The sequence below is a fragment of the Bos indicus genome, chromosome 8 (assembly GCF_029378745.1).
Source record: "Bos indicus isolate NIAB-ARS_2022 breed Sahiwal x Tharparkar chromosome 8, NIAB-ARS_B.indTharparkar_mat_pri_1.0, whole genome shotgun sequence".
Taxonomy (NCBI): domain Eukaryota; kingdom Metazoa; phylum Chordata; class Mammalia; order Artiodactyla; family Bovidae; genus Bos; species Bos indicus.
The window spans coordinates 101390560-101403007 of NC_091767.1; the positions used below are offsets into that span (position 1 = coordinate 101390560).

General features: G+C 45.5%; 1 protein-coding gene across 2 annotated transcripts in view; it reads right to left on the minus strand.

Moving 5' to 3' along the window:
- SUSD1 (sushi domain containing 1) overlaps positions 1-12448 on the minus strand; it is a 137333-nt gene that overhangs the window by 26954 nt on the left and 97931 nt on the right. For both annotated transcript variants that reach the window (XR_011568199.1, XM_070795279.1), the window contains exon 13: positions 1165-1261. Coding sequence is in view for 1 of the 2 variants with exons in the window: in XM_070795279.1 (XP_070651380.1) it covers positions 1165-1261 (97 nt within the window). In the remaining variant the exon portion in view is untranslated. The remainder of the gene's footprint in view (positions 1-1164; positions 1262-12448) is intronic.

A 12448-nucleotide genomic window follows, 5' to 3' on the forward strand; every position in this document is an offset into this window, starting at 1 on the left:
TATACAGTAGTGTATATGAATCAGCTGCAATCTCCCAGTTCATCCCACCCTTCTCTTTCCCTCCTTGGTGTCCACACACGTTTTTCTCTCTGTCTGTGTCTCTATTTCTGTATTGCAGATAAGATCATCTATCCCATTTTTCTAGACTCCTGTCAGTAAGTTGCTCATCTCCCCAGGTGAACATCAATCTTCCTCCCTAAAAATGGAATATGTCTGCTTTCCTAATCCTGCCATGACCTGTGTAAATAAAAAGCTTAATTGAACACAACACAGTCCACCACCTGATGTAAATTACTTCCACCCTAATACCGTCTGGAGTCCAAGAAGCAGTTATTAGCAATGCAATGCCTTACCCACATCTCAGTACTTGAATGAATTAAAGGAATTATCCAAATGACTGTCCCAGAAACCACTACACACACCCCAAGGTCACCCTTAAATAAAGGAAAATACATTCTGTCTTTGGCAAGTGAAATGATGCTCCTGATCCACCGTCACTAATGGATATACCTGGAGGCATGAGTGCAAAAGATACTGCCTGACATGTCACAGGCACCCAAACAATGCTTATTCAATAACCAAAGGAGCAGATTCAGTTTCTCGAGCTTAGCTGCCCAAATGCTCATCTCTGGTCCCTTAAAAGTCTCTATATTCACTAAGGAGGCTGCTAGTTGGAATTAAAGGCTCAGTTTGTGCCCAGTCAGTGAAAGTCACTTAGTCATGTCCAACTCTTGGCGACCCCATGGACTATATAGTCCATGGAATGCTCCAGGCCAGAATACTGGAGTGGGTAGCCTTTCCCTTCTCCAGCAGATCTTCCCTACCCAGGGATTGAATCCAGGTCTCCCTCATTGCAGGCAGATTCTTTACCAGCTGAGCCACAAGGGAAGCCCAAGAATACTGGAGTGGGTAGCCTATCCCTTCTCTGGCAGATCTTCCTGACCCAGGGATCGAACCAAGGTCTCCTGAATTGCAGGCGGATTCTTTACCAACTGAGCTATCAGGGAAGCCCAGTCTGTGCCCAAGGAAACAAAAAAAGAGGCCCATTGCCTTAACTACCGCAGTGTAGCCACCTAGAGAGAAGTCTCATTCTCACTCGAATCAGTGTTTCCAAAACACTCCAGGGGACCACTGGGCAGCCATGGGAAAGAGGCCTCTACTCACCTGATGGGTCCATTTTTCTCTGTGGCTTTCCTCAGTCGCAAGCGTGGCAGAGGCCCTCCATGCACAGTGAAAAAGTCTACTTCCGGAAGGGGAGGCTCTGAAAACATGTTGCAAAGAAGAAAACGGGTGTGATCAGAACAAGCAGAAACATGAAGAAAGTGGTCCTCATGGGACATCAAGAGGAAAGTTTTCATGAAAGAAGTGATGAGCAAATTCGGACACACGCTCCAACACGGGCGAATCCTGAACACATGAGGCTAAGAGAAATATGCCAGACACAGAAGGACAAATACCGCATGATTCCACTTGCGTGAAATCTCTGGAACAGGTAAATCCATAGAGACAGAAATACATGGGAGGTTGCCAAGGGCTGAGGGTGTGGGTAGGGAATGGGGAGTTATTGCTTAATGGTGAACAGGGTTTCTGTTTGAGGTGATGAAAACATTTTTGAAATAGATAATGGTAATGGTTTACACCACTGTGAACGTACTTAATGCCAATAACTTGTGCCCTGAAAAATGATTAAAATAGTACATTTTATGTTGTACATATTTTATTATAATTCTTTTAAAAAGCGATGCCCCAGCACTAAACAGAGGGTGGAGGCTGTGGTCATTTCAAATATCTTGGAAGATAGGTTCCTGTTTGGTGAGGAGACCAGCATATCCGACTTCTAGATCCTTTGGGAAAAGTTTATTATTATTATTAATTATTATTATTTTGGCTGCTCTGTGGAGCTTGTGGGATCTTAGTTCCTTGACCAGGGGTGTGTGTGTGTGTGTGTGTGTGTGTGTGTGTGTGTGCGCGCGCACATGCGCGCGCATGATTATCCTTTTATTTTTAATTAATCAATTTAATTGGAGGATAATTACTTTACAGTATTGTGATGGTTTTTGCCACACATCAACATGAATCAGCCACCTGACCAAGGAATGAACCTGCAACTCAGCAGTGAAAGCGTGGAGTCCTAACCTCTGGACTGTGAGGGAATTCCCTAGACTTCTAGAGCCTTTATAATCACACAGCTGTCTGCTCTTATCTTGCTTTCCCCAGCAACCAGATTTTCCAAATAGTTACTCATGGGGAGGAGAATGCACTGACTGGTTGACACTGGGGTTCCATCATCTAACTGGGAGTTACATTCACAGTATGAACATACCAGCCACCACTCGGCCGTGGGGGTCACACAGCTCACATGTGTTGGGCACACAACACATATATAGACGTGCCCTATATATGCCTCACCTCATTTAATCTTCTCAACAGTGCTATCGAGTGGATGAGAGTTACAGAGAGAGATAGAAAGAGAAAAAATAAAATATGAAGTCCCCCCGAAATTCCCCAGAATGTTGCCACAGTGAAATTAAGAACTAGAAGGCCAAAACAGACACTCAAGATTCTTTTACCCAATTAGAAAATAGATTTAGAGTAGAAATTTTCAATTCAAATTATAATTTAAAAAAAAGTTTAGACCTTCCAAGATAGGTCTTAAAGCTCTACTAAATATGCTATTTACACACTGCCTTTCAACAAATATTTACTAGCCACCTCTATGTGAGGCTGGGAGAAACAGCCATGGAAGACATGGTTTCTGCTTTCCAGGAGCTCAGAGTCTGATAGCACAGTCTTGTAAACAGGTGGTGCTTGGAGCTACGATAATGAGAGTGGTAGGAATGCAGGGGAAGAATGCCTGACCCAGGGCAGTGGGGTGAGCCTATCAAATACAGAAACTGATATACTCAGAGGCGGGAGATGAGAGAGAGTGCGTGCAGAGAGAGAACAGCAGGAGTTCAGTGTTGGCCAAAAGGTTGAGTTCCAGCTCAGCAGAGGCAGAAAATAAAGTGAGAAATGTAGGACTTCCCTGGTGGCACAGTGGATAAGAATCTGCCTGCCAATGCAGGGGACACGGGTTCGATCCCTGGTCCGGGAAGATCCCCCATGCGGAGGAGCAGCTAAGCCCACGGGCCACAACTACTGAAGCACATGTGCCTAAAGCCTGTGCTCCGCAGTAAGAGAAGCCGCCGCACTGAGAAGCCCAAGCAACACAAAAAGGGTAGTCTCCACTCAGCAACTAAGGAAAGCCCGCACGCAGTAAGGAAGACCTACTGCAGCCAAAATTAAATAAACAAGTAAATAAAAATTAAGCGGTGTGTGTCTAGGTCAGATCTGAGGTCCTGTAAATAAGGAGAAGTCATCTAAAGATTCTTAGCAGATGTATATTTTAGAAAGACAATTTAGACCGCCAGCTGGAGGGTGAACTGGAAAAGAGCAAAAGCATAGATTGTCCAAAATCTGGGTAAGAAGTGTCTGAGGCCTGAAGCAAGTGATGATGCTCACAATGGAAAAGAGGGGGCAGATGGAGGAGATACGTGGGGCAGAGACGGAACAGAAAGTGGCGGAAGATAAGGAAAGGGAAGGAACCTGGGCTTTGGTTTTGGTCGATGAGTCAGTGGTGACATGCATCATTCATCAAGGTCTGGGGGAAGGTTCAGCCGCACCTCACTTCTAGACCTGTTAGGTTTGAATTCCTCGTGAAACCATCCAGCAGGCAGTTAGAAATGTGGTCCAGAGCTTACGAGCAAACTGTCATGGTGACACGGAGTCAGTCATCAACAGAAGGGGCTTCCCAGGTGGCACCAGTGGTAAACAACCCACCTGCCAGTGCCGGAGACATGAGAGACATGGGTTCAATCCCTGGGTCTGGAAAATGCCCTGGAGGAGGACATGGCAACCCGCTCCAGGATTCCTGCCTGGGAAATCCCTTGGACAGAGAAGCCTGGTGGGCTACAGTCCATAGAGTTGCGAAGAGTCAAACACTTCTGAACCAACTTCGCACACACGGCGGCCCAGAGAGATGGTATAAAGGCATCTGAGAAAATATGAGGGCCCAGAGTGGATCACCGGGACACCCAGGAATCTAAGACCAGGTGGATGAGTGAGAATTTCCTATAGTGTTTATTAAACACTAAGTCTAGAATTTCTTCCAACACCACGCAGATACAGTGGCCATACAAATCATGTTTTCCGTAAATCTGTGGCATTGTTAAAGGCCCTGGGGATGACTTGGAACAGCCTCTACTTACAGTTAAGACAGCATCCTACAGTATTGAAAAGTCCACCATCTTTCCAAGAGGCGGCCAGAAAGAAATTCTATAACACCCCTGAGGCAGACAGTGGCTAGCCTCCTGCAGCAATGGGGAGAAGGGAAATGCAGACTGAAAAGCCCCACCAGGTTCCCCACCAGGGAACAGGAACATTCCAAGCAGCCCTACACTGGGCCCTCAGGCTATCACTGAAAGGCGCTTTCCTTGGTGACATTTCGTCCTCACAAGGAAAGTAAGTGGTTTTTATCACACATTTCCTGTTTTCAGCCCAGAGGGAGATTAACTGTTTACTCTTTCCTGTGTGAGAACCCTCCTCGGGCTCTTTTAAGTTATTCCTCTGTTTGCTTTTCTCTGAGATGAATAATTCTAGGTCCTCTAATCTCTTGGCGAACCTTTTAAAACCACCCAGTTTCTCACCTACTCCAGGAACAGCAGAACAAAGCGCTTGCCCAGTTTAGGGAAGGTGGGCCCGCAGCAGGGCAGGGAGGCCCCCCCAGTTTAGGGAAGGCGGGCCCGAAGCAGGGCAGGGAGGCCCCCCCAGTTTAGGGAAGGCAGCCCGCAGCAGGGCAGGGAGGCCCCCCCAGTTTAGGGAAGGCGGCCCGCAGCAGGGCAGGGAGGACCCCCCCAGTTTAGGGAAGGCGGCCCGCAGCAGGGCAGGGAGGCCCCCCCAGTTTAGGGAAGGCAGCCTGCAGCAGGGCAGGGAGGGCCCCCCCCTCCGCCGGTTGTTCTGGGCCACATTGCCCCTCTCAGCCCCACAACCATCCAGTGATTCAGTCAACACATGACTTCCAGACTGCTTTCTGTTCTGCCTGCTCACCACCTTCCCCACCTTATAAATAGTCTGTTTTTCTCTCGAATACAAAAGCCTGAACTTGAGTAGACTGTTTCTTTGCTGCATTTTTGAGGTTAAATACCTTAGTGAAAATTGCTCAGTCGTGTCCAACTCTTTGCTACCCCGCGGACTATACAATCCATGGAATTCTCGAGGCCAGAATACTGGAGTGGGTAGCCTTTCCCTTCTCCAGGGGATCTTCCCAACCCAGGGATTGAACCCAGGTCTCCCGCGTTGCAGGTGGATAACTTTACTTCTAGCCATATTTTCCAAGATGCTGTTTCCCCTCCCCAAACTGCTGTCTTTGGCTGGTCTGCTCTCCTTTCCATTGGCCTATTACTGATTTAAACCAAATCAGACCCAAGGCAAGAAATGGGTTGTGTCTGGGCTGGAGTTTTTCACCCTGAGTATGTGCTCTGGGGGCAGACCCAGAAGGAAGACATTCACTGCCGCTCCTAGACGCCAACAACGTCCATTCTCTCCTAGAAGTAAATGACAAAGGGATTACGGAGGCTGAGAAAACTTTGACAATTCAGGAGAAAAGCAATGAGGCAGAACCTGTCCCCCAAAATATTAAATATACTATAAATTTACAATAACTAAAATATGAAGGTAAAAGCACAGGGTAGGCAAAGCAATGGAAGAAGCTAGATAATCAAGAAAGAGACCCAAATAAATAAATGAGAATATAGTGTGTGGCATGGACAGTCTTTCCAAAGGTGATGGGGAAACTGGCTGATCATTTGGGGGGAAAAAAGTTACCATGTAAATTTAGCCTTATACCACACATCTAAACAAATTCCAGATGGGTGCAAGCTAAAATGTGAAAAGCAAAATTGTTAAGAAGCATTAGAAAACAGTAGAGAATAAGAACTGATCTGATTGCAGAGTGGGAAAGGCTTTTCTTGGCATGACCCGAGGCAGAAACTATAAAAGAATCAATAGAATTGATTACATGAAAACTTAAAATGTCTGAATGTCAAAAAGAATACTGAAAAGAAAATTCAAGAGTAGATAACCTGGGGTGCAATATGTATAACAAAAGATTAATATCATTAATGTAGGCAAACCATTAAAATCAAAGAGAGAAAGGAAGTAACAGAAGTGCAAATGTGTTATTCCTCTAAGACCCACTGAAATGAACAAAAAGTAAAGGAAAATTTTGTCTGCACCAAACTTAAGCAAAGGTCCCAACCTTATGCTATAAACGTCAAGTAAGTGCAAGGAACTAACACGTGAATATATAAAAGTAAAGATACCCCAGCGGTTCTTTTCTAATCTTCAGCATCTCCTAATTGGACCACGACCCTCAGGCAGTGTGAGTGTGTTAGTGGCACAGTCGTGTCTGACTCTCTGATCCCATGGACTGTAGCCCACCAGGCTGGCATGATAAATTGAAATTGACAGCAGTGGAGAAAATAGAGCTTATGCCGTAAGTCATCAGGTATCACAAGGTGAGCTGCAACCCCCTTGTCAGTAAGGTTATCAGACTTGGCTTCCCAAGGAGAAGGAACCATCTTCTTTTTATCGTTATCTCCTTCAGCACTTAGCACTGGTCTTCGTACATAACCAATCAATAGGTATTTGCTGCATTAATTGTTATGTTTCAGTATACCTTTCAACCACCCAACACACAAAAAGCCTGCCTTTTAGGCTTTTAATATAAAGAAGCTTTCCCATTCATATTTTATAAACAGCTAATATTAATATAGGATGGGCTTCCCGGGTGGCACTGGTAGTAAAGAATCCACACACCAGTGCAGGAGATATAAGAGATGTGGGTTCGATCCCTGGGTTGGGAAGATTCCCTGGAGAAGGGAATGGCAACCCACTCCAGTATTCTTCCCTGGAGAATCCCATGAACCGGGGAGCCTGGCAGGCTCTGGTCCACAGGGTCACAAAGAGTCGGACACAACTGAAGTGACTTAACACTCACACAGCGTTAACATAATATTGTGAAAATAACACATCCAGCCCACTTTCCTCTGTGGTGTACCATCTTGTCTCTGTGGGGCCTCGGAGGGGGTGCAGATGCTTTCAGTGAGAAGAGTGGGGAGACATCCATCCCCAAACAGTCATTTCCTTAAGGGGCTGGGGGTTGATCTGAAGTTAGAAAGTAGCTGGGAGATTTCTGGGGATAGAGGAACAGTTGACCCTTGGAGGTATGGAAGGACATATGTGCCTTCATCCTGGGCTGACCTAACATGAGGACCTCAGACATCAACGAATCTGTGTCCATGAAAGACTCTGAGAGAGCCTGGACAAAGAGGGAAACAGCTGGGATGAAGGCCAGCAGGAGCCAGGGTGGTGCCCCGCATCCAGTCTGTGGAGGTGAAGCCCTCCCTGCGGACACAGGAGTTCACAGCCCTTAGATGGTCTGTGGAAGAGAAGCCCACGTCAGGAGAACTCAAGACACCTGGTCCCACATGGTCCTTTCCTGAGGACACAACAGTGAGAGACGAGGGGTCAGAGGTGCGGGCAGTGGTCCCTAGTCCTGTAGCAGGAATCAGAGCTATCCTGGCTGGACCTCTCTGCAAAAGGGATAGTCCAATAAAACCCGGGACGCACCTGTGTTTTCAGTGGCTCTCCTGAACATCTGAAAAGGTGCATTCTCTTTTCCTCATTACGAATACAGAGATGGGGAAGTTCTCATGTACGTTGCCAGTCTTGGCACTGAGGATAGACTCAAGAAGAAATGATTTCTTTTACATATTTGTTTCCTTTTTCTCTTCCAGCACTCTTGGTTCCATTATGACCATTCAACCACAGATGATCACCGCATTGTGTCGAATAAATGGTTTATCTACCTGCAGGTACTGGCTTTCTCTCTCTCTTTCCTCCTCTCTTCCCTCCTCCCTCTACCTCTCCCACTCTGGTTCTCTCCTCTCTCTAAGAAGAAAATTTTGCCTATAAGTTTTTTGACTTGGCAAACCTAGATGCATATTAAAAAGCAGAGATATCACTTTGCCAATAAAGGTCCATATAGTCAAAGCTATGGTCTTTCCAATAGTCATGTACAGATATGAGAGTTGGACCATAAAGAAAGCTGAGCACTGAAGAATTGATGCTTTTGAACCGTGGTGTTGGAGAAGACTCTTGAGAGTCCCTTGGATTGCAAGGAGATCAAACCAGTCAATTCTAAAGGAAATCAACCCTGAATATTCATTGGAAGGACTGAAGCTGAAGCTCCAATACTTTGGCCACCTAATGTGAAGAGCCAACTCATTGGAAAAGACCCTGATGCTGGGAAAGATTGGAGGCAGAAAAAGGGGGTGGCAGAGGATGAAATGGTTAAATAGTATCACTGACTCAATGGACATGAATCTGAGCAAATTTTGGGACATAGCAGAGGACACAGGAGCCTGGCATGTGACCTCTATGAGGTCTCAAAGAGCTGAACATGACTGAGTGAGCAACAACAGAAAACAGCATGTCCTGTGTATGACAGCTCTTCTGACCCTTTGGGTCTACATCAAGGATGAACGTTCATTCTTCCCCTTGACCTAAAGGGTGTATGAATGAATGGTGGGGCTATTCTGAGGAATTCCCATCAACAGGCTGCCTGCGGAAGCGTGTGGGCCATGAGTCAGAAGCACTGCGCTCTCCTCTCATCTCACCACCCTTCTCACCAGCACCCTCTTGTTTTCACTGCAACACTTGCCTCTGTCCTTCAACATTCCGAAAACTTTCATTCTCCTCTGAGGTCAGCAATATATTTAAAGCGCATGCTTTCATCTTGTTCCCATCAGCAAGATTTAACTTAACATAAGACACTCAGAATGGAAATTCCATGCACTTTTCTTCTGGGAAACCAGCTGCTGCGTATTCCAGGTCCAAACCCCTTGCCTCACATTTCTGGTAAAATTCAAATTTTACGATTTTACTAAAAGAGTCACATCTTAGGCAACGAAGCATATCTGTTCTTCATTAAAGAGAGGGCTTGGAGTCTGTTTTTCTCTTGTTTGTTTGCTTAGAACTTTCACACTTTTTAAAAATTGCAAATTCTTTAAAGTGGGATAGAGACGGAAAACAGGCAGGCAGGGTCTCAATGAATTCAAACAGCTCAACAGTGTCCCCTGGTGGCCATGAGCACAGATACAGGGTGCGTGAGCTACCAGGCTGTGTTTCATGTACAAAACAAGGTATAAATGAGGCTCATCAAGATGAAACTCTCTCTCCCAAATCAAAACATATGAAATGCTAATGTGAATCAGCAATGCAAAAACATCCAAACAGGAGAAGGACCAACGAGTGGGAGACTGAATAGCTATTCATCTTGATAAATCACCATGGGAAGAAATGCCCAAATTGAACATTTCCTTCCAACTCACCAGCTGGTGAATTCTTTTTTGGTCTAAAGCTTTCATTAACTAACCAGGCATTTTCTCAATGCCAATACCACCCGCTGGCCATTTGGAGATTGGTCTTCATATGCGTTCATTACAGAAATATTTCTTTGCTGTGTTATCACTGTCCTTACGTGGGCTAGCACGATCCTTATGTGTTGGGGATTCAAGGCAGAACACACAGACAAAAATCTCTGCCATCAGAGTGCTCCTATTTTAGTAGGGGAAAAGAAAACAAACAAGTAAAATTCAAAATACAAGTTCTGAAATGAGTTCTGTGAAGAAATTCAAACAGAGGAAATGGATAGAGTGTGATGGGGTGGTGATGGGGAGGTGATTTTTGAAAGGATGAATCTGAGCAGAAACCTGAGTGATAGGGCTTCCCTGGTGGCTCAGATGTAAAGAATCTGCCTGCAATACAGGAGATGCAGCTTTGATCCCTGGGCCAGGAAGATCCCCTGGAGAAGGAAATGGCCACCAGCTCCGGTGTTCTAGCCTGGGACATCCCATGTCAGGAGCCTGGCAGGCTGCAGTCCATGGGGTCGCAAAAGAATCAGACACGACTTAGTGACTACACAACAATGACAACCTGTGGAGAGAGTGTCTCAGGATGAGTAAGCCCAGATGGAAAGACCTGGATGCAAAAACAAGTCTGACCCGTTTGAGAAATAGCAAGGAAGGTAGGGAGGCAGCTGATGCTTAGAGAGAAAGAGAGAGGGCAGAGGAAGATGAGGTCAGTGAGGCAGGCAAGGGCCAGACTACACGTTCCATGGTCAGGCACGTGGATTCTATTCCAACACTAACGCAAACTCATCAGACGGTTTTGAGCTGGGGATGACATGTTCTTATGTGAATGTTTTTCTTATTAATTTTTTTATTGGAATATAGTCGATTTACAATGTTGTGTTAGTTTCAGGCGTACAGCAAAGTGAATAAGTTTTACATATCCATATATCCACTCTTTTTTAAGACTCTTTTTCCATACAGGTCATTACAGAGTATTGAGTAGAGTTCTTTGTGCTATACAATAGGTCCTTATTTGTTATCTATTTTATATATTGTTGTGAAAGTGAAAGTCTCTCACTGCTAAGTCACTTCAGTCGTGTCCGACTCTGTGCGACCCCATAGATGGAAGCCCACCAGGATCCCCCGTCCCTGGGATTCTCCAGGCAAGAACACTGGAGTAGGTTGCCATTTCCTTCTCCAATGCGTGAAAGTGAAAAGTGAAAGGGAAGTCGCTCAGTCGTGTCCGACTGTTAGCGACCCCATGGACTGCAGCCTACCAGGCTCCTCCGTCCATGGGATTCTCCAGGCAAGAGTACTGGAATGGGGTGCCATTGCCTTCTCCGGAAAGTCTCTCAGTCGTGTCTAACTCTTTGCCACCCCAAGGACTATACAGTCCATGGAATTCTCCAGGCCAGAATACTGGAGTGGGTAGCTTTTTCCTTCTCCAGGGGATCTTCCCAACCCAGAGATCAAGCTGGGGTCTCCTGCATTGCAGGCAGATTCTTTACCAACTGAGCTACCAGGGAAGCCCTATACATGGTTGTGTGTATATGTCAATCCCAACTTCCCAATTTATCCTGCCCGTCCTTCCCTCCAGTAACTATGTTTGTTTTTTATATCTGTGACTCCATTTCTGTTTTGTAAATAAGTTCATTTGTACCATTTTTTAGATTCTACATATAAGCAACATTACATATTTGTTTTTCCCTGTCTGATTTACTTCACTTAGTATGACACTTTGAGTGATCTTCTTAAATATTTTTTATTTCAATTTTTAAAAAAAATTTTTTTAAATGTTTTGGCTGCTCTGTGCAACGCATGGGACTTTAGCTCCCAGGGATCAAACTCACATCCCCTACATTGGAAGCATAAAGTCTTAACCACTGGACTGCCCAGGAAATCCCTTGAGTGATCTTTTTAAAGCTCTGGTGAAGATGAAGACCGCAGCAGGTGACAGGCAACTGTGGAAGCAGGGAGAAGATTTAGAAGCTATTGCAGAAGTCCAAGCAAGAAGTTGCTAGCTTGGATTAAGCTGCTAGTTGTAAAGGCAAAGGGGGTAGAAGTGGTTGGATTCATGTTTATTTCAGGAACAAGCCAGCTTGTTAAGGGCTAGAAACTGGTGGGAGAAGCAGAATCAATTACAATTACTTTATGGCTTGAGCAGTCAGTGAATAGGAATGCCAATAACTGAGATAGAGAAGCCTGGGTGGAAAATGGATTTGTGGGGTAAAGACAAAGATCAGAAATCAAAAGTTCTATTGGTCTTGCTTATTAAATGTTCAAATAGGATATTGGAGACAGGTAGATATATGGAGCTCAGAGGACAGAATGTGACTAGGACAGATACTCGGGAATTGTCAAAATACAGGTATTGTTTGTAGCCATGAGACTGGTAGAGATCACCGAGGCAGAAAGGGTAGATAATGAGGTAAAGGGATGAGAAGGCAGAGGGCGGGGCAACATTAAAGTAGATGGAACTGGTGGAACAGACTGGGAAAGAGCAGCCAGCGAGGCAGCAGGATCCAAAAGCCAAGAGAAAAGGTGTTTCAAGGAGGGGATGCCAAATGCTGTAGAGAAAATCAGATAAGAATAAAATTGGCCGGCGGATTTTGCAAGATAGAGACACTCCCAGTAAAGCATTGAGAACAAATGCCTCTGGACTGCAAACAAAGACAGAAGAGGAGGTAAGGATGTGGCGCCTCCACAACATTCTTGCAGGGAGGTTCACACTGTAAAGACGGGAAAGACAGAGCAGCTGCAGGGAATATGGCACCCAAGGAAGTACGTCTATCTTTGTTTGCATTTAAAAAGGAGACGTGACAGCCTGCCAAGGCAGTGGTGGGACCCATTCTTTACTGGGGGAACAGACGCGGCAAGAAGGGATGGCAGGGTTAAGGGAAGATGGGGGCAAGAGAGTTGGGACCAAGAGAGAAGATAAAATACAGGTTCTGCCTGCAGGCAGCCCCGGGAGACTTTGGGAGTAGGAAGTCCTCACC